The sequence below is a fragment of the Pelmatolapia mariae genome, linkage group LG20 (assembly GCF_036321145.2).
Source record: "Pelmatolapia mariae isolate MD_Pm_ZW linkage group LG20, Pm_UMD_F_2, whole genome shotgun sequence".
NCBI classification, from domain to species: Eukaryota; Metazoa; Chordata; class Actinopteri; order Cichliformes; family Cichlidae; genus Pelmatolapia; species Pelmatolapia mariae.
This window is the reverse complement of record NC_086244.1, coordinates 18,999,563-19,022,207: the sequence shown is the minus strand read 5'-3', so window position 1 is coordinate 19,022,207 and position 22,645 is coordinate 18,999,563. Positions and strand designations below refer to the sequence as shown.

Here is a 22,645-nt window from a genome sequence, read left to right as displayed (position 1 = left end):
AGCAGATAGGCTACAGCAGCAGAGGACACCACTGGGTGCCACTTCTGTCAGCTCAGAAGATGAAACTGTGTCTACACTTTGCAAAGGATCGCCAAAATTGGACAACGGAAGATTGGGAAAATGCTGCTTGGCCTAACGGGCCTTGATTTCTGCATTGATATTGAGGTGGTAAGGTCAGAATTTGGCAGAAACAACATGAATGCATGGATCAATCCTACCTTGCATCATCTGTTTAGGTTACTGGTGGTGGTGTGATGGTGTAGGTTTTATTGGCACACTTTATGCCCTATTGGGAATGTTCCTCCCTTTATGACCACAGTGTACCTGTCTTCTGACGGCAGCTTCCAGCAGGATAACACACCATGATACAAAACTCAGACTATCTCAAACTAGTTTCTTGAACATGACAGTGAGTTAACTCTACACAATTGGTCTCCACAGTCACCAGATCTCAATTGGATGTGGTGGACACTCATCATGACAAATCTACAGCAACCGTGTGATGCTATCATGTCAACATGGACCAAAGTCTCTGAGGAATCTTTCCAGCACTTTGTTGAATATTTGCCTTAAAGAGTTAGGGCAGTTCTCAAGGCAAAAGGAGGCCCAAGCCAGTATAAGAAAGGTGTACCTAACCAAGTGGCTAGTGAGTGTAAAACAGGCAACTGCTCTCGGAAAACATAGTATCCAGTTAAGATGACCAACAGAAAAACATGTGGCTCTCCTATTCTCTCTCTGTGTGATTATGTTTATGAGGGAGACACCCACTAGTGTTCAGCCCTCTCACCCGACCTTCTGCATCCATGTAATCAAAACAACAACAAACCTACTGATCTAGATGTGAAACCATTCATAACAGAACTGATAAAACTCCAGGGATTCGTGCGCTGGAGGTGCACACCAGGACTCCATTTTGAAATGCCCAAAAGATCACGACACAAACTGGGGCTTCTGCTCTGCCTCAGGGTGAGCCACAGCTTCAAGATGATGACTCAGAGGAGGCAAACACCGACATGTTGTGATGACGCTGCATGAACGACTCCGGGTAACATCGATGTAATTCATTAGGGTCCACCACAGGGTAAACACTTCTTTTTTAAGAACAAGGAAAGAATAATGTTACCTAGTGATATGTGCGTAGTGTTTCTCATCATGTTCACATGTACACGTGTGATCAAATTGTTTCCTCCTAATTTTTCTTTAAATAAAATCAACTCCACTATGATGGCATCTCACTTTTCTTAATATCTCTGGATTTGAGCAAAAATCATAGGCATGGAAAGAGCTTCAGAAAAACAAAATGAGAATCCTTGTGTGGTGTGAGAAGCACCGCAGATGTTTTTGATAATCTCTAATGTCATAAATCTTGTGCCAAGGACAGGAGTCTTCCCGGTGTGTGTCCTCCTCTGCACGGAGAGAAATGAGACACTCCGGCTGCCCTTCAGACTCTCTGTTCTTACATTGGCTCTTTTTTCACACCTTGTCAGACAGCACTATCTCTTCTTTTCACAGAGGAACAACAGCCCTTAACCCTTTCATCAGCAAACACATTAGAGAAGGCCCCACTATTTCACACGTTGTCCTGTTTCCCACACCTACGTTGTTCCAGAAACACCGGAGACTAACAACAACAAAAAGGTCACCAACAACACCTCTTTGTGAGACATTTAAACAGACAGAAACAGATCCGACAGAACAGTGTTTCAGACTATTTGAATGCATCAGTATTCGGCACCCATTCCTGCATTAGCCTACAATTTGTCATGATTTTGTAATAAAAGATCAAAAACACACTGACTGAAATAAAAGCTCATCTGAAAACAAATTGCTGTGTTCTAAGTAAAACGAATTCCCTTTAATTGGCATGGAATGCATTCAGCAGTACTCTGTATTGATCCTCCCCTTCCATTTAGCAAAGCAAACCTCCATTGGGAGCGGTAGAGCCCATATGTCAGATATTTCACATTAAACAGAGGAACAAACAATCAAATGACAATAGCTTTAACTGCAATGCAACTCATAAATCCCACGCTCGTGTTAATCCTTTCCCATTCATTGCAGACAAGGCCAAAATGGGGGGAAAATGAAGTTGGATTAAAAACAATCTAAAAAAAACTTCCTAAAACTGTTAGTTAAGCTTGAATGGGCATTCCTGATAAAATGTTCACATAACAACTATTCTATTAATGGTTAAAGAAAACCACAGATCAAGCCACTGATTACATGATTGCAAATCATAATTAAACTCAAACACATAGTTCCTGAGCAGGAGGATGTTTGCCACAATCAAAAACAAAACAAGCCAAGCATGAAAACAGAAGGTGAACAGCAATGCAGACACACTGTAAACACTATGGGAAGTGAGCGCGGGCAAACATTTCTAGAAATTAAACATGCAGCTCAATGACACGGAATAATCTCTGAATTAACAGCTCACATATATAGAAATAAAGCAGCTTGATTTAAAGAGTGGAATTACTCTGCTTGTAAGCTTGTCTATTTATTTATTTTTATCATAGCTGGCAATGTGTCATCATATTTTCATCATCATATCATTTTGTCAATATTTAACTCTCAGAACTAAAATGTACAGTGTTGAATATACACAGCAAACAACAACAGAATGAGCCTGTTCAAACAAAATTGTCTGCCACACATAAATATGAGTATTTCAAAAATTCCTATTGGAGAGAACATCACACACATCACAAATTGTGGATATCATTCTAACGCAGACTTTTCCTTCTAATTAAGTTGATTTGCATTTGGTGCATGTCGTCATACCTGGGCAATATCTCGCTAAACGTTGAATGAAAATGTTTTTTCTCCTCTCATATTCAAGCCTTAATATATGTGAAACCATTCAAATGATTTGGACTGTTTTAAGATAATATTTTGTGCCTGACATGCTATAGATAAACTATAAGTTTCTTACCTGCAAACAAATGGATTTTACAGTCCCTTAAATGGATTTAAAGCATCCATCATTCTTTGTTAACTGAGTTTTATAGATAGATAGATAGATAGATAGATAGATAGATAGATAGATAGATAGATAGATAGATAGATACTTTGCTGAAGTACACAAGAGTTCCAAGCAATACACTTTCAACTTGTCTCGACAGTGAAAGCTTAAGAGTCTGCTAATAAATAGCAGGTACTCTTTAACTCTCCTTTCTGCAGTACAATTGGATTAACCCCCCTGAGAGTATCATCATCTCGTCTCTGCAGCCTAGTGTCAAGCTCTCTTGGGGGCACCTTGGATGCTGACAGAAATGCACTCCAGCAAACAATAAATTCAGCACCAGGGACAGCTCCAAAACAGGCGAGGGGACACAAGTGAGCTGTCTGTCATCTGCTACTCCACCGTAAGAATTTAACTCTAGAGGATTTCATTTAAATGAACACCATCACTACCACCACCACCACCACCACCACCACAAACAACTACAACAAAACACAAGTTAGCCTTTTAATCAATCATGCAGTCTCACAGAAAAGCTAGCTGTATGGTTTTAGGCAGGAATGGATGTTTTGGTTGAAGAGAGGGGGGAACAGGAGCTACACGGTTGGAGAATGTGATGCCCCAGCTTCCATTAACCAGTCCCTGCAACATATCATCATCATCATCAGCATATCTCAGCACAAGATAACATGCCTTTTGCCAAACGCATAACTATGAGACGCTTTAGTCAGCTGTAAGCCTGGATGCATTTCAGCGGGAGCAGATTTGATGAATGATTAAAAGACCACATGCACCTAATCCCATGTAGAAAACAGGATGCTCCTCCTCTGTGGTGCTGTTGGTTTGTGAGAGAAAAACAATGACGCTAGAGATGGCTCCTCGCTGTGCTGTGACAACCAATTACATAACGCCAGAGCGGAGTGTTCTCATGAGCATTTGCGTCCATTTCGCCAAGAAACCATAAAATACAGAACGAGGCGATTTTTGATTACTATGCAACTTATCAGCACACATCAAAGCACCCTTCATATAGATAGAACACTTAATTATACGACTTCTTTGATCGACGCAGTTTAGATTCCTGGTCTTGTTTACCAATTTGGCGCACGGAAAATAAACATAAAATGGCAATCCTGTCTTAGTCTTGGCTACTGTCTTCATCAGCAATAGTGTACTTAGCATGGAAACCGTATTAATGTCTTGTAGAATATTTAAGCAAACCGTATTGCATTGCTGATACAACTGGCACGCTGGGGTCAATTTTGCTCAGCCCGCCAGTGGGGCAATAGAAAGAGCTGCAGAGTGGAAAAAAACAGCCTGCACCATCCTCTAATTTGAAGGGAATGGTGCACATTAGCTTGACGGTGCAAAACCATAATATACGACTCTATGATACAGTTTCGCTTGTGGGTAACGCGTGCAATAGTAATTCTAGGTGATGCAAGATGGTCATCTTCACCCTTGGTGTTCCCAAACAACGGCACATCGTGTAACATGACGCATGCATAACTAAAAATTTGTTACTGAATCTGTAATACTTGGCAAGTGTCGCAGCAGAAGGGGGATCAGAGTTAATCCAGATGACAGGAGAGGATGCGAGACTCCTTTATCTCTGCGTCGCCCTTCGCGAAAAGGATGCTCAGCTTCTCTTTCGAGTGCAGCAATGTGGCATCAACAGAGAGCAAAACACACCAACTGACTTACCAGAGATGCTGCTCCTGCTGCTGCCGCTGAGGTGCACTACTGCCCGATAGCCTCTACTGCAAGTTATTCAGTATTTCCCCTTGCAGTGACAGAAGGTGACCCTGCGTTCTCTGCAAGACGCTGCATTCACGAGATCACGATGCACGCAGCAAGGGGGAGCTCCACAGCACAGGCGTGCGTCGAGGGGGATGGCCCAGCTTTTCCTTTCAATGGACGACAGGAATAGACAGAAGGGAAACGAATGAGAAAATATAAGATGGAAAAAACGGCTTTTAAATTCCATCTCCCAACACTGGCCACGTGGGCTTAGGAGAATTTACACTAGATATACACCCTCGAATCATTTTTATTGTTATATTTTTATTATTTCATTTTTAAAATCAGAATTAAACCATTACCTATGTAATTATTAGCCAGTTGTAAATTATTCTAATACGCATAATATCACATTTATAAATTATAAGCTTTTAAGAAATGAGGAGACCCCCCCCCAAATGTAACTTCCATTTTCCAACCAATAGGGAAAGCACGTGGTATGACATGGCGTCACCGCCTTCCATTTAAACCACGCCCACGTTGCACTACGCTGCAAGGGAGGGGGATGGAGTGTTTTTGTGTTTTGGCTTCCTGACAAGCCCACTGACTCATCCACTGTTTCAAGTACACAAGAAAAATCTATTCACCTGCTGATTTATATGAGTGCACAAAATAAATAAATAAATAAATCCCAAAACAAAACACTGTTTTCTTAATGACGTTATATGATAACAAAATGACCAAAGTCATAGTAAATATAGTAATGAAAATCAGTGACTGATCCACAGACAGGTAATATTGGACACCTTTTTTAGAGAATGTGGTGAAGTCTACTAGGAAAATACTTAAGCTGGTTCATCATTAGTGACAATCACAAATAAAAATTACAAACAAAAAGTTTCAATCAATCATTTAAGAACTTCCTTGTTTTTGTTTTGTTAATTATTTGAGTTCCTGTATATATAACCATTACTCTCTCACAATCCATTACATCCTCACAGTGCAGACTCTTTCCATTACAACTGCACTCTGAGTTAATGGATTCCATGAGACACAGCACCAGCTGCCTTCAGCCTCTTATGGACAAGAGTGTAACAGATGAAACTGTAACTGACCAGTTTCTTACAGAAACAAATGGAAACACAACAATTAGATATCAGCAAAAATCTCTGTTGAATCAAGGAAGATCTATTTGTTAACTTTTTTTCTTTGCTTGTTTGTCGTACTATTCTTTTCAAGGCTGGGTGTAACAAAATGCCCTCAAGATACCCAAAACCAAACAGGGCGAAGAGACAATCCCTTTGCTTCATGGAGACGATGTGGCCGGAGAAGCAAACACCTCCATGCAGATTAATCGGATGCTGTTTTTTCTGACTCTAATGAGCAATGATTTCATACTGAGGATGTAATTAAATTGCAGTTAGTACAGACTGTCTATTTCATCACTCCACTCACATGCTGCTGCCCTAGTTTTAATGATCAGAGTCTGAACAGTGAAATTAAAAGGCTCAAAAGCTGCAATGTTTGATGCCAAACCTTAAATCGTAGCCTACACAACACATTAACACCATCCATTCGCCATTTTCTTAAATCATATTTACTTACTGACATCTAGTGGCAATTTACTGACAGTGCAAAATTTGTAACTGAACATGATATACATGCTTGAAGTACAGTGTGAGAGGCTGCTTCTGTCCTGTGTCACATCATCAATAAACACCAGTGTCCCAGTGCCAGTGGAAGCCATGCACGCAAGCCATCATATTGCCTCCACCGTGTTTTACAGATGATGTGGTTGTGCTTTGGATCATGAGCTGTTCCACATCTTCTCCATTATTCTGGTAGAGGTTGATTTTGTTTTTTGTCTGTTCAAAGAATGTTTTTTCAGAACTGTGCTGGCTTTTTATTTAGATGTTTGTTGTTGTTGTTGTTGTTTTGCTTTTTTTTTTTTTTTTAAGCAGCTTTTCTATTCTTGAGGCCTATGAGTGGCTTGGATCTTGCAATGAAACCTCTGTATTTACTTTCATGCAGTTGTCTTTTTATGGTAGACTTGGAAATTGATGCGTGTACCTCCTGGAGAGTGTTGTTTGCTTGGCTGGCAGTTGTGAAGGGTTTCTCTTCACCACGGAAATGATTCTGTGATCATCCACCACTGTTGTCTTCCATAGACGTCCAGGTTTTTTTTGGGGTTGCTGATTTCACCAGTACTATCTTTCTTTCTCAGGATGTACCAAACTGTAGATTTTCCACTCCAAATATTGTAGCAAGTTCTTGGTTGACTTTTTTTCTGTTTACGGAGCTTAAAGATGGTTTGTTTCACCTGCACGAAGAGCTCCTTTGACCACATGTTGTCTATCCACAGCAAAATTTTCCAAATGACAGCACCACACCTCAAATCAACTCCAGGCCTTTTACCTACTTAAATGATAATGACATAATGAAGGAATTGCCCAACCTGACCATGAAATACCCTTTGAATCTATCTATCTATCTATCTATCTATCTATCTATCTATCTATCTATCTATCTATCTATCTATCTATCTATCTATCTATCTATCTATCTATCTATCTATCTATCTATCTATCTATCTATCTATCTATCTATCTATATGCATATAGATATATAGAGATATAATTTATTTATTTATAAAGTAAAGCTATAAAACATAATGCATAACACAAAAGCTAAGTAGACTCTCACTGTTTCCATGGAAATTAAGAGGCCATAAAGCATCCAGGTCAAAACAGATGCACTTGATCAACTGATCCTCGGCAAGTGTGAGTATCCCTGTGAAAAAAAGAAGTGTTCAGGTGTTTTCAACACAACACCAATGAGGAAAGATAACACCAATGTTCTTAAAGAAACAATTGTTGATGCATTTCCGTTTGGACAGGGTCATGAGGCCATTTGGAAACATCTGAAGTCCATCATTGTACAGTGAGAAACAAGAGGAAAACACTGAACAGTTTCAAGTCAGCACAGCTTCGTTTTGTTGTATTTGAACAAACCACAAGACTTCTGGCACAGCATCCTTTGAACAGACGAAGCCAAAGTGGAGATGTTTGGCCATAATGCATTGTGCCATATTTGGCAAAAAGCTGAATATTAACAACATATTGTACCAATTGTCAAGCACAGCAGTGGAGGGGTGATGATTTGGGCTTGTTTTGTACTCAGAGAACATGAACTCCTATGTTTACCAAAGTATTCTAGAGTTAAATGTGAAGCTAACTGTCTGATAGCTAAAGTTTGGCCTCAAATGGGTCATGCAACAGGACAATGATCCCAAGCACAAAAGGAAATATATTACAGAATGTCTGAAAAAGAAAAAAAGAGTCAAGGTGCAATGGTCCAGTCAAAGTCCAGATCTCAACCCGACTGAAATGCTGTGGCAGAATCTCAAGAGAGCTGTGCATAAACAAATGCCTGAAAACATCAATGAAATGAAGCAATGTTTCAAAGAAGAATGGGCCAAAATTCTTCCCCACACAGCTTCTGCATTTTGGCTTAAAGAATGACATGATGTAATATGTTAAATTTATTTGTTGTTTTTCATTTTGAGGTTCTATTTAATTGTAATAATAATTGTAGAAACTGTTAAATGATAAATAATAGTTAATCTATATGATGCAAATTATCTTTAAAAACTCTGATAAGTTTGTGGATTTTGATTTAGACCAGTCCAAAGTTTCTCCAGGTAATAAAGCAGCAAACATGGCCATGTTAAATAGAGGTACAGTTGAAATTCCCAATTTAGAATTGTTGTGCTTTTGAAATCAAATGCATAATTTATTCAGGAAGTGCTCAGTGTTTACCCTTGACTGAATGAGGATATATTTAAAGCTTTTAAGGACATTCAGAGATTCACCATATTACCGCAAAAGTACCTCCTTATTACAAAGGATATATTAATCATATCACATCATAGCACAATCTCTTTTACTTTACTGCTTTAACACAAATCAAACATTTATCCAAAGTTATTCAAAATATTACAGAATTAAATCTGATAAACAGATGCCTCCGTAGATTCTGTTCTCTTTTAGAAACCAGTGGAGTTCTAGTGTGAAAAAGGTATTGAGCCATAGATGAGGTACTGTCATTTTTCCCTATTAGGGAGAGAAAACAAGAGGCTGTCAAATATGTTCGCTTGCCAGAAAGCTACTTACTTACTTAGTGCATGTTATTTTAAATGATGTCACTTGAATCCTTGTTTTTTCCTTAAAATGTAGCTGATCAAGAAAGCTGCACAGAGGCTGCTGATTGGAATGCCTGTGAAAAGCTGATGAAGGAAATGCTTTAAGAAGAGGATTATCCCAAATGAAATCCTAGCCTGTTCATTCATTACAGGGTGCCATATAAAGCCCATCAACAATTCTACAATCAAACGTGCCTGTATGAGTAACATGTTTAAGACTGCATATCAGACCTTCGTGGAATATAGGCAGACAGCAGTCAGTATTGCACTGGCTTGTGTCATGTGTCATGGTTGTCTAAATGTAAACATGAAAGTGTATATTTATCCTCTGTAAACAATGAAACTGCAGCCTCAGAGCACAGGAGGAATCACAGTGTAGACACCAAGGCTTACAGCCGCTAGTGTAGGTGATGATTTATGGGCTTCCTTCCTTCTTGTTTGTGCATCATTCTGACTCTGAGGGGAAATACTGAGTATATTTGAACAACATTATTTATAGGGCACTGCTTAATCATATGCATCTTTAAATGCACCAAGGTTTCACAATGTGTCAGCCTGCTGAGAAGGGCATGTAAAGAGGAGAAGCCACCAAACAGAGCAGTATCATTGCATAAGATAATTTACTGCGGTACTGCCACTAATCCCACAGGCGAGGGTCAAAGAAAAGGCACTTCCAGTTATGCAATATGAAATGTTACACAAAAGTACACAAAGCTAACATATGATATCCCTGCACACTAAATGTATCATTTCACTCATTATTAATCAGTGTAAGATAACACTGATGTAGATTAATACATTTCTTAAACCAGCTTTAGTGGTCTAGAATAAGAATGATAAACTATTAATAAGACTTCATCTACTTACTTTCTTTATATTTTGATAGAGGCAATGTGAACAGAATGTGAAAATTTGAAAGGTTTCACTCATTTTATGCAGCTATAGTTTAATAATTAGCTTACTGCCACACATAAATATTATGTGTGGAGCATAATAGCTCATTAAGTAATATAGTGCTAATACTAATACTGTGTTGCAATAGACTGGCGATCTGTCCAGGGCGCACCCTGACTCTTGCCCTGTGGTAGCTGGGATATGTTCCTGCCCCCCATGACCCTGATAAGGATAAGTGGAAGAGAATGGATGGATGGATAGAAGTAATACAGCCATCTTGCCTCTTCTCTTGCTCATGAGGAGAGTCCATATGAGTGCACATTTTTAAAATGGTTACAACCTTTAAAGTAAAAAACAAAAACAAAAAAACAAAACAAAAATCACTTACATCCTGCAGAACAATAGCAATCTGGCAAAACACAGGCGATAATTTCTTGTTGATGCCAGAGGTCAGAGGAGAACCACTCAAATAACTGCTTTTTACAGCCAGGGCACACAAAAGAGCATCTCTGACTAACATACTGAACAGAAGACCACAGTAGGTGCTAGTTCTGTCAGCTAAGAAAAGAAAACCAAGGCTCACAAAATTGGAAGAATAAAAAAATTGTTGTTTGGTCCTGATGAGTCTCAGTATCAGCTTTGACATTCAAGCGGTTGGATCTAAATTTGGTGTAAATGACTTAAAAGAATTAAAGCAGTCTTGTGGGTGATATACTGGCAGGTGTTATGACTCACTGAGCATCGTTTAAACACCACAGCCTAAGTGACTACTGTTGCCTAACTTTTATGTGGACAGCGTACCCAACTTCAGATGCCTAGTACCAGCAGGAAAACACATCATGGCACAAGGCTAATTTTATCTTAAACTGGTTTCTTGAACATGACAGTGAGTTCAGTGCACTCAAATGGCCTCCACAGTCATCAGATCTCAATCCAATAGAGCACCTTTGGGATGTGGTTGAACCAGAGATTCATATCATCTATGTGAACCAAAATCTATGAGGAATGTTTCCAGCAACTAGCTGACACTCTACCAAGAAGAAAAAACCCCAAACGGATTTTAAAAAAGCTGATAATGAGGAACATTTTTGAGACGTGATTTCTGACGTCATCAATACGCTTTTATTGTGAAGGATTCTGCCTGCCTGGACCTGCTGCTGCTAGCGGAAGTGAAGCTTCTGCGAAGCACAACACAGCATTAACTGAAAAGAGAGGCTATGCACAACACACAGTGAGTACGGTTTATTCAGTTATGTCGGAATTTTAAAAAGATCGCTTTGGCGTGTAAGAAATCAGCCCAGTCTCGTTTGTATCGCTGTACAACCTATAGTGTAACGGTGCAGCTAACGGTGGGTACCTTCGGCTGGGTCTCTAACAGCTCCATAGACGCGGGGAAGTTAATGAAACGAGTGTTAAATTATATTTTAGCCTGATTGACTAGAACAGGGAACACTGCCTGCCTTAGTTAATTGGCACTTTGGCAAACGCACAGAATACTGAGCAGGGGAATAGTGGCTTGCTAACAAGACATTCAGTGTTTATGTTGTGTGTAATTGGCCCACTGTTTGAAACGTCCATTTCATTTACCACAACGAGTTTACTGCATGTTTTTTGTTTTTCCAAGTAACTCATCTGCCATTGTGTGAACTCACAGTTTCTTTGGCTAACCGTGCAAATTCTTTCCTTTCCCCGTGTCCTCAGATTTGTAGCTGATTAGGGAGGTCAGTGATACCATGTGGAAGTCACATGAGCGACGAGGATGAGGCAGAAACAACAAGGGGGCAGCTTGAGGAGTGATCCGCTGCACAGTGACTGCAACAGGGAGGGTGTCTGCTGCTCGTAAAGGCCTTGCACAAGCAGCCCCCTGTGTCCCCTTATCACTTAACATTTACAATGAACAGTACTACTCAGTCCCCTGCCACCATAGATGGGAATGTGGCTGTCAGCTATGTGCTGGTGCCATTTTTCCTCATAACCTTTGCTGGGATAATTGCAGCTGTGGTAAGTGGTTGGAACACATGGCATAGGATGATCTATGTCAAGTTGAGCCATTGTGTTATGAAGCAGTCCTACATCTTATTAACTTAAAAGTCAAGTGTGAATTGAGATCCACCCATACACACAGCGGATGTAACATCTTTCATTTTGTCCATTTCAGATAATGTATATTCGTAGGAAAAGGAGGTAGGATTAAAATTTATCCATCAACATCATTGAACAGGTTTTTTTTTTTTTTTTTTTTTTTTTTTAACTTTATACCTTCACTGAATCAATAATGTTTTTTTTTCTTGGTCCCTCAGAGTTGACAGACTGCGTCATCAGCTATTACCAGTGTACACGTACGATCCTTCAGAGGAGATTAATGAAGCTGAACAAGAAATGTTGTGGAGAGAAGAGGACACAAGGGTAAGGCACATCAGTTTTTACAGTTTAGTGTTCTTTACTTGGAAGTGCAAGTGGTAAAGCTTGCCATTTTTATGTGACTCTTTCAGTATTGCTCCCATTGGAAGACATGGATTCTTGTGCCAAGCATATTTTAAAAGTTGCACAACCACATTTTCTAAGAAAGGCAGAGTGAAAACATTCTCTTAATACTGTTTGGTATACTGTCTAATTATATTGGTTGCGAAATTTTCTTTAGCGTGCACCAGTTCCTCAACTGATTGGTCAGTTCCTCTATTGCATTCAGTTATAGATAGAAGTAGAGTAGAAAGGATGATAGTTTTAGTATTAGTAGTAGAACGAGTTTAGCCAGTTGTAATTTTATGGGAATATGGTGGTCAAATGACTCATAGTTACTAATATCTGACCTGAAATCTGCTCCATATAAATTAAACAATCTGCCTTTCTGGTTTAGTAATATCTGAAAAATCCTTTTATAGTCTTTTTTTTTTTTCCCCTGACAAGTATGCATGTCTTTTCCCAACATAGAATTTTAACATCAGCTTATTTTTCAGAAAACAAAATGACAATCCTTCTCATTTTTCTCAGTCTGCCAGTAAAAAGCACTTTATTTTGAGCTGAGTCGTGCACTGAATCCTGAGGCTCACTAGATGGCGATGTTCACTTTGTCCAAAAAGTTTGTCAAAAAGTTTTACTTCTTATTTGTCAAGTCAAGGTGGGGTTGTATAGATGGGAAAGGGACAAATGTGAGCAGTGCTTGAAAAAGCCCTTAATGGGTCAGTTTGACCAAATTACAAAAAAAAAAAGTCACATACTCCTTATGATAGGTAGCCATGGAAAAAGTTCAGGTTTTGTCTGCCTGCGTTTTAGCGATAAATTTTTATCCTTGTTGTCTTTAATCCAATACAGGGAGAGCAAATTAAATTTCAGTTAACTCTGAAAGTCCTGTTATGGAAGATATTCCACGGTTGTGCGGTTTCGGAAAGACATCGGGCTTTTACTACATGAATCGAGCTTGGTTTACCTCCGCTGTATTGAAACGATGGTGGAAGTTTGACATACAGGAATTTTATAATTTCGTTATATGAAACTGAGACTACTGTCAAATCATCATAGCTTGGTATAATTTGGTTTGAGTGCGAAACTTTTGTTCAGTTCAAAGCAGGTTTTCAGGTCCTCTCATGAGAAGAAATTTCACACTTGAGTAAACGTTTTTGCTCTTTCAAATAACTTTGTTAAGCTTTATGCTTTTCTTTTTTTTTTTCCCTTTAGATTGTACAAAGTTGGGCGTCAAGTTATCAACAGCAACACCCTCTTCTGACCAAAGACGTCAATGCATGATGTTGGTAAACCCTGACATTGAGCACTGTGGGGTGTGACGACAAACCTGCAACCACAGAGATCAGTAATTTTTATCGTGATGTACAAACAATCGTGTACAATACTTCTTTGCTTTTATTTGCTTCCTTTTACTGTCATCTCTGAGCACATCGGTGACGATGAGCATTTTCCTGTGTTCTCTTTTATGTACACTTTGACTTTGAACTTCTGATGCCAATACTGTGTGCCTAACAGTCTCGGTACCTTAAGATTATTTATTTGAAATTATTTATTTAAACCTGTTTTTATTGAAAAATTCAGTGACATGACTCAAAGTTTCAAAGGTACAGGTACCTGTAGATTTTTAATCTGTTGTTTACATTTGCTATGTTGTTGTGGGCGACGTGTGGCAAGCTGTTATGTTCCTGTGGGTTGCAGTGAGCATTCGTACTAGCTGTGCTCTTCGTGGCACGAATGTGCTGTACCCTTTAAAAATCAGCAGTCCTGCTGCGAGAGGAATTGTGATCATTGCCTGCACTGGTGATTTTAAACGAGTTGTGTGCAGTGCATTAGAAAAACAAATCATCCTCTGATAAAATGACTAGTGTAGCGTTCAACAGTTACATTGTTGCAAAACTCTCAGAAAGAGTTTTAAACATGAAAGCCTCATATTGCTGAAAAATAAAATTAGCAGCTAAGATCAAGCTGCTAAATTTGATTTCAGTTTCATTTTCAGTGAAATGATTGAACAGCTTGCTTTAGTTTTACTTTGCTTAAAGAATGCCTGGAGATTCACATCTTTTTGTGGTTTAGCCAAATCCTGTGACTCTTATCAATGGCATGAAAAGCCAGATAGTGGAAGTAAATAACACCAAACTCTCATCCCTAAAATGAGCTCTGACTAGCTCTCAAAATATTTCCTGTCTACAAGGCATGGCACCAACAAATTTACCTCCAGCTGAAGAATCTGTTCAGATGAATGCCATAAGTCTGACTGTTTTAAGCACTCAGGAAGTCTTGCTCTTTTTTTCTTTACGAGTCATAACCTCCCCGGTTCCTTTTTTGCCTTGCATTTGTGAATGTAAACTAAGAACAATTGAACTGTTTAACTGCCCTCAGATGGGGGAAACATTACTCAGTCCAACAGCTAATGTATTGTACTGAGCATGTAATGCTCAAACATATCATGTTATCAGTTATGACATCTAAAAGTGTGGGCGGCATGGTGGTGCATAACAAGCAAGAAAGTTCTGGGTTTAAACCTTTCTGTGTGGCATTTGTTTTCCCACTGTGCTTTATCCACAGTGTCAGAAGAAAATCCACACTCCAGGGCTGGCTCTGGGTGTGACTGTTGCTGGTTGTCTCAGCGCTAGTCCTTGCTTCCACCTGTCCAGGGAGTGCCCTACCTCTCCGTGGGTTGGGCTCCAGCCCCACCCTGACCCTCTACAGCTGTGGTTCTCAAAGTTTTGCTTACCATTTGGTGGTCTGTCATAGCGGTGCACAAAAAGATGTAGGAGCATTTCTATTAAATTACAACACATTTAGCTGTAGTTATCATAGATGAATGAATCTTATTAACACTGACAAATACAGATGGTGTAAGGCGATGTAATATCCACCTCAGTAATTGTTAAAGCCCAGCAAAACACACACAAAAAAGCAAATGCCAACATGAAGCACTATTTGCTGAACAGCCACTTTAAAGTGTGGATTTTTCCTGGCTAGTCCACTTACAGTGGCTCCCTAAACTTTGAGAACCCAGCTCTGCAAACTTGGGATGGCCAACTAGTTATTATACCCAGAGGTGCTTAAGTATCAGCCTAATTGTGTTTCTATTCTATGCATTGTCTAGAGTTTTTCAGCTTTTGTGAAGAATTTTATGAAATGAGCCATTCATCTTTAAAATTGTATCCACTGTTGACTTAGATTTGCACAGGTGACACACCAGAGGGGTTCTACTATGAAGTTCAACATTGCAAGGCTTTCTTGACAAAACCTAAAACCCCTGTCAGATAAAATGGGTAATGGTGTTTTTCAACTGTTAAGGCAGGTTTTCTGCTTCAGCTTCTGCGAGTGCTCACATAAAAGTGGCGTTTCATCATGTGACTGATCTTCTACACAGAATTGATCCCTATGAGCCCAGCAGCTGTAGACGTTATCAAGCGGTGGTGCACTCTCAGTGCGACTGCTTATTTCTAACATGACGACCGCACATTAGAGCTCTGAAACTTTGGATTGATTTAAATATAAAGGTTACTGTCCCATCACCTAATGAAGTGAAATTAATTTTATTGGTTGATAGAGATTCTTGGTTATGTGGTATAGTATCTGCAGAAGAAACTTGGCTAACTCTTAAATCTCACTTTGTAGTACACCCCTCTGGAAAACTTTGCATGAAAGGCTGTGCATTCAGGTGATGTTTGATGAGATGGACTGATGCAAATGTAATTTTGGGAACATTGTTACAATCTTTCTCCTTTCAGACCGTACATCCATTGGTTCAAGAGACTTGGTAAGGTATTTGAGACACTGGAAATGTAATTATTTACTTTTGTAGATAGTTGCAATGCATCATTGTAGCCTGCATGAGCTGCACAGCAGAGTGCAATAATATGAACAAGTGACAAAGAAAATTCTCTTTATTGACCATTTTCTGATACAAATTGTTGTAGGGCACCATAGAAATATAGACATTGTACATTTATATACGTGTACATTAAAAAGAATGATCCCATCCTATTGAGTTTACAGTATATAAATCAACGGATGACTGACGTTACTATGTAAAATGACATGATATCGAGACTAGGAGGAAGTTGATAGAGGACATGAAATGACCGTTGTACGAGTATGGTGAGGATGGCTACGTGTGGCAGTGGTAGACACACGGTGGCCAACGGAACATGGAAAAAGCGCCCAGTCCATCACAAACATTTGTCCATGAAAATCTGAACTAACATTTCAGTGCACCAGAAGAATTTTTCTTAAGGATAAAAACACACTTGCTAATCTACCACAGTCAGCGAACACAGTCGTCAAGCTGACAGGTCTCCCTGACTTGCTTCACACATTTACTCAAAAAAACAAAACAAAAAAAAAAACCTGTCTGCAAGCTCCGGTTATGAATGAGCCAAGAAGTGTTGGTGTCGTCACACAATCACATGCTCGACCTCTTGGATCTCTCATTACAGTCAGGAGAGGAAAAAAAAAAATACAAACATTGTCAACTCATGCCAGAGGTTACATTTAAAAAGAAAAAAAAAAAGAAAACCAGTTGCAATAAATGGTAAAATAAGCCGTTTGAGTGAGGTATGAAATTCCAGGCATTGTCTTGCCTGTTTGCAGTTTTCCGGGTTTCGTAACTGAGGTTGTAGCAGCTTAGGTGTGTGGAAAAACCCAGTTAAGTGGACTGTGACTGTGGGTTCCCTGACACTTAGAAATACACAAAAGTTTTCTTTAACCATAGCAGACGGCATACAACACACATCTTCAAAAGACTAAGGAAAAAGTTCTTTTTATTATTACCATACTAAGTGATGACAGGAGGACCAAGCTAGGCGAAGCAGTGAGATCTAGATGGAATGAGGGGAAAAAAAAAAAAAAAAAAAAAAATATAATAATAATAATACAGCCCTGTTGGATAGTAGTGCCACCAACTATCCTGTGTTACAATCAAACTCCTTGTCTGACCAATTGCAGTTTGCCTTATGAGTGATTGAGTGAGGGCTTGGAAAACTGAGGACCATGTGAGGACAAAGACGCCAATGTAACAGCATTTGTAAAAGCTCCCTGAAGAAACGACACTGATGACTTTAAGCCTAGAACTCTGCCAACCTTAAAAAACACATACGAAAGAGTTTTATTATAACATGAGAAGCAGCACACGTGTTTTAAAATGTATGTAACCCGAAGGAACAAAAAACAAAACAAACAGTAAGTCAGATCGAGTCTGATGACTAATGATACACTTTTACATCTCTCCACTATACGCAGAGAACTGAGAAGGAAGTCTGAGAAGCATCACTAAAATCTAAACTGTCCTACAGGAAGAGGGCTAAAGATGGTTCTCCTCTGATTGGGTGGGTGAAGTCAGTTATGCAGATTAGGAAAAGATACTTCTACCATCAGTTACCTATTCTCATCCTAAATGCTGAAGCTCAACTCCATCTAGAATACAATGCAAAGGATAGGTTAACCACTTCACACAAACACTCAAAACCAAAAAAGAAAAACTCTGAAAAGGAAAAAAAAAGAAAAAAGCAAGTATAGGTAAAATTCACCTTTGTCCAGTACAAAACACGGAGAAAAATCTATATGCCCTACCATCTCAGATGCGGGTACAACAAATAAGTAACATTAAGCAGAGAAAACATCCTACAAACCATCTTTAGGGGGGAGGAAAAAAAAGGAAAAGGAGGAAATGTCCAGGCTCCTTGGAGAACACCTTTTTGTCCAGTATAAAAGACTTGTAATAACATGACATGTAGAGAAACTGGCTGTTACCTTTCATGTAATTCTTAGATCTATGCTTGAGCAAGTCCATCGTTCTATCCAGTGCTGTTGCATGATATATGTACTGTGTTAACCCTCCTTTGGCAAAAGGGGGCTTTGTCGTGAACAGTGGTCATGTGGTGGCACTGGCGTTGGAGATACAGCCCAGTTCTGGTTAACAGTAAGTCAGTATGTTGAGTGAGGTAGCATGCGTTGTGAATTACTGGTCCTCTTCCTCTTCCTCCTCAGATGATTCCTGGGATGCTTTTTCTTCCTTTTCCTGCAGGGGAGAAAAAAAAAAGAAAAAAAGAAGGGGGGCTGTTAAGTTATGCCTTGACCACACCCACAAGGAAAATGCCCAAAGCACCATCAGTGTTCAACGACAATAGCTGCCTGTGATTCATGCCTCAACGCAACTGTTTTTACTTTAATAACCCCCAAGTACCAACAAGAAAAAGACTAAATGTTATTATAAATCTCTTTGATAAACCACTGTGGCATGAAGAACACCCAAGGGAAGAGTGAGCCATCTGTAGTGAAAAGTGATTCATACACACAGCGGTGAGTCACAATGAGGCATCCTGCTTTTTGCCCTCTTGCCTTTCCTGCTCACACTTACTGCTGCCCAAGATGTCCATTCATAAAAATGAGGAGCCTAGTTAGGAGGGTAACTGTGGGTCATTCCTTTCTGTGACTAATGCAATCCAGACGAGTACGCCCTAACCACTCATGCACATGACACAATGTTACTACAAGACCGCAGTTTCTCCTAGATTAAAACATGCTGCTTTGACCGGCTGTATGTAGTTGGGGGGCTCATTTTGAAGCTCCTAAAAGTAAATATCCTGCTGTCAACATCTGGTTAAAAAAAACAAAAAAACAAAAACAAAACAGAAAACCTTTAAAGACATTTGCCATTTTAAAACTAATCAGTAAAGAGTGGTTGACCATGCAACTCTGAATGAACACAAGACCCCAAAATAGCCAATGAGCAAAAAAAAAAAAAAAATGACTGAGGAACAAGGCAGGCAAGGGAATTAGGAAAATGCAATTTCACCCTGCAGGCAGTCATACCGATCATAATTCAATTGGGAGAGGAACAGCTTAACTGATGTGAACACTTGTTTGTCCATGGGCTCTTACCTCCTTCTTCGGTCTTCCCCTGCGTTTTCCCCCTGCAGATGGGGCTGCCGTTGCCTTCTGTGAGAGAAAACGGAACAAGGTCAAGAGGGTTCCAAGTGGGCTCTAACATTTTGTTGTGATCCTCAAGGTCACTGACCTGCTGATGTGCTAAAAGTTTTGAGGTTTTTTTTTTTGGGGGTGGGCCACAAAAAGCAATGGTGTAAACAATATTTCCTAGAGCTCTGCATCTAGCTGCCTGTAGATGGCAGTAAGGCCTCTAAAACGAGACAGATGGAAAGGGGGCATTGGGTTCATTGGCTATTATCTGGAAGGCCGACAGGAACTGCACACAGGGCACTCCAGTTCGCTGGCCACCTGGTCTGAGGCTCAGAGACAGCTGGTGAAACTGAGCGGAGACACAAACCCTCTGCAGCTCGGCCCTCGCTGCTAAACCTATATCAAAACATGTATGCGCGACTTCCTCTCCCTCCGCCTTTCCCATACATAGCAGTGAAGCCCGAGCGCAGGGAGAGCCGGAGGGTTGGGGCGGGGGAGAAAAATCAGTTGTTGCTATGGTAACGACAGGCAGAGAAGAACTAGGACTGTGTGCTGGGTGGGGGCGGAGGGGTGCTTAGTGTCAGCTTGGAAACAGTCTTGCGGCCTCTGCACCTGCACCACACTTTGCATGACAAGCTGCAGGAAGCTGGAGGACAGGAAGTAGAGGGTGAGCATCACCAACAAAAAAAAAAAAAAAGAAAAAGAAAGTGTGAGGCAGTAAACCAAGGTCTTTACAATGGGGAACCCTAGCCAAGCTATTTCTGACACCACGAGGGGGAAGCAGCCAGATTACAGCCAACAAATATATCTCAAGTAACAGCAGGACATCCTTTTACAAGGATGAGGTTAGCTACCGTTAAAATGTTCATCAACCAAAAGGAATCAGGGGTTTGGAGAAAAAGACAAAGCACTTGCAAGAAACAAATTTACAACAAATGCCACGCTGACGCCGACTGCCCATCTTGGAATTGCAGATATTCCGGATCAGGATGTGCGCTCGTTGCTGTCGAACTCACTATCTGTCACTATGTGAAAACACGTCTGCAGACTGCATTGACTTACTTTGCCCTTGCCGGTTGTCTTGTTTTTGCTGCCCTTCGGCCGTCCTCTGGGCCTCTTTGGAGTAGGGGACCCACTTGGTTCCTGGCAATCACAATCAAGACAAAGTTAGGGTAGTATAAAACATCTGGACAATATTTTAGGAACATAAGCTCTTAAAAATCTGGCTTATATTGCAAGATCAAGGTTTTCAAATCAAAATATAAACATACAAAAAACAAAACAAAGCTCTCTGAGGTAAAGACAGTGCAACTTATGTGCATTAAATGCTAAAAAGGTTGCCATGGTCCAGCAGATACAAGTTCACAAATAACAGATGTCTCATTAAGGGAAATATGCAACAGTAAGCACTTAGGGGATTACCGTCACATGCAAAAAAGCAAGGTACATTCAGCTCGAGGTGAGTTATCTTATTCATGTGTGGTTGTAAGCTTCGTCATGGCTGACGCGCCTCCTGTTGCATTTCTGCTGTGTTTACAACCACAGCTCATAGCAACCGAGCAATTCAATAGTAAAAACACAGCGGGCTGAGTGACAGGTATATGAGCCACTGTGCGCTTCGACTCTGCTATGTCATCCATTACATGGGGAGCAGAGGTGGGTCGTAGGGGGTTAAATCTGGTTTAAAGGCTTTAAGTTACAGGTTGCTTACAAACCAGTGAGACATGTGGCAAGTTTGTTGTTCTTCCCTTACAGTGATAAGGAAGGGGCAAATGGTCACAAGGGCATGCTGCAGCCATTTCAGGAGTCTTAATTTCATTGAGGGATATGCATGAGAAGCTCAGCTGCAATAATATCTACCTGAGCATCAGCTGAGTTAAAGGGTTTTAAAAAAAAATCTGCTCCCATCTTTTTAAAAATATTAAATACATCCTTATTGTAATTTCTGGGATGCAATAATAATAATAATAATGAAAATACAACAGCACACTTTCTCCAATAAATAGAAGAACAGAATGGGACTACTTACGTCAGAGGTTTTTACCTGCGGCTGCTTACGGGGTCTTCCACGCCCTCTCTTTTCTGTGGCTTCCTTCTCTTTCGGTGAGACTGTCCCCTTGTCGCTCATGTTTGCGTAGCTTTTCAGACCTAAAGACATAAATCACACCGGTCACTCTTGCAGCAAGGGGAGGCGTCGAGTTCACACACAGAAAAATACACGGGCTATTAAACTCAGTGACCGCAACAGCAAACAAAAAAACAAAAAAAAAAAAAGGGGGGCGGCCTACCCACACACCGGTAACGCGTTTAACTCAATTAATCCGCGCTTATTTCCAGGTCTATTTCTGTCACAACCGTGCTCCATTACACAGCCGACAGTGCCACACAAACACTGGATTGGGATCAAACTGGCTTGCAAGGTACAGCCGGGACTCGGTAAGCGATCGGAAGCCGAGCAAACCTGCAAAATACTACTGAACCCGGCGCTCCCCTGCCTCCACGACCATGTTTAGAGGCCCGTTTGCTGTAGTTGTTGTAGCCAACAATCGGGCCTGCGCATGAGACTCGCAGCATGTCTGCACGCCGGGGCGACGAAGAGATATCCCCCCTCCTCCTCCTCCGCCGCCGACACACATGCACATACACACAATGGCTAGTGTGTGCTCGTCTGGATTTGCAGGGTAAAGCCCTAGCCTGCATGGCGGCACCCATTTTTTTGAGTGCTATAGAAAATGCAAACAGAGCTCATTTGCGGGAACGAGAGCCCGGGCCGGAGCAACAAAAGACGGCTTCACATCTAAAGCATGCAGCGTCCTCTCGCCGGAGATCCCTCTCTGTAAAAATGCATTTAGGCGGTTGTAGCTTGCAAACTTTAGCTTGCCTTTCGACGTCTTTTTCTTGTGCACTCACCTTTATCGCTCGGTAGCAACCTCTGCTCTATATTTAAGACGAAATGTTTCCTTTAAGCCTAGCTGGTTGTACCCGGCTAAAAAGCCTCGCTCTGATCTATAGGCTACAGCTTTTATTCGTCAGACAACACACAGCCCGCCCCTTTAAAATCCCAGCTCATGCCGCTTTAAAAACAGTTATGAATTAAAATGAGAGCGGGTCAATATATATATATATATATATATTTTTTTTAATGATTTATTTTTAAATAATAAAAATTACCAGCAGGATGAGAAGTTTACTCCAACGACGTCCTATAAATAGCGCACGTGCTCGTCTTGTCTCCTACAGATAAAGGAAAAAGGCGCCAGCCAGGAGGAGTTTTGGGGCAATTTAAAGAGCCGCCCTCATGGGAGCTGGAACATTGGAGGGCGGAGATATAAGTGGGCCACCAACAGTACTACTAGCAGCCCAACCCCCCACCCACTTACGGATCCCTTTAATTCTCCAGGTTCAATCACAAAATATAAAAACATATTTTTAAGTTGCGGGATATACTTTTA

General features: G+C 40.4%; 3 protein-coding genes across 8 annotated transcripts in view; 1 reads left to right on the top strand and 2 right to left on the bottom strand.

Annotated features, from left to right (window-relative positions):
• pacsin1a (protein kinase C and casein kinase substrate in neurons 1a) overlaps positions 1-4,833 on the bottom strand; it is a 35,773-nt gene extending 30,940 nt beyond the window's left edge. Inside the window, exon 1 of one of the 2 annotated variants that reach the window (XM_063464670.1) lies at positions 4,670-4,833. The gene's annotated coding sequence lies outside the window, so the exon portion shown is untranslated. Of the gene's footprint in view, positions 1-4,503; positions 4,529-4,669 lie in introns of those variants that run through there. The other variant, XM_063464671.1, reaches the window with a different exon arrangement.
• Positions 4,834-10,929: 6,096 nt separating this feature from the next.
• On the top strand, positions 10,930-16,741 carry smim29 (small integral membrane protein 29). Its single transcript, XM_063463609.1, has 5 exons — positions 10,930-11,031; positions 11,502-11,801; positions 11,959-11,984; positions 12,101-12,206; positions 13,476-16,741. The coding sequence occupies exons 2-5, from the start codon at positions 11,694-11,696 to the stop codon at positions 13,542-13,544; spliced, it is 309 nt and encodes a 102-aa protein (XP_063319679.1). The 5' UTR covers positions 10,930-11,031; positions 11,502-11,693; the 3' UTR covers positions 13,545-16,741.
• On the bottom strand, positions 14,325-22,480 carry hmga1a (high mobility group AT-hook 1a). Of its 5 annotated transcripts, none has more exons than XM_063463613.1 (5): positions 21,482-21,631; positions 21,223-21,341; positions 20,256-20,336; positions 19,158-19,214; positions 14,325-18,294 (listed from the first exon to the last, which is right to left on the bottom strand). In XM_063463613.1, exons 2-5 carry the CDS (start codon positions 21,319-21,321, stop codon positions 18,235-18,237), a joined length of 297 nt encoding a protein of 98 aa, XP_063319683.1. In that variant the 5' UTR covers positions 21,322-21,341; positions 21,482-21,631; the 3' UTR covers positions 14,325-18,234. The 5 variants fall into 5 exon arrangements, with proteins under 5 accessions (XP_063319683.1, XP_063319682.1, XP_063319681.1 ...); XM_063463612.1 differs by lacking the exon at positions 21,482-21,631 and adding an exon at positions 21,655-21,801 and having other exon boundaries at positions 14,326-18,294; XM_063463611.1 differs by lacking the exon at positions 21,482-21,631 and adding an exon at positions 22,365-22,480 and having other exon boundaries at positions 14,327-18,294.
• Positions 22,481-22,645: the final 165 nt, after the last annotated feature.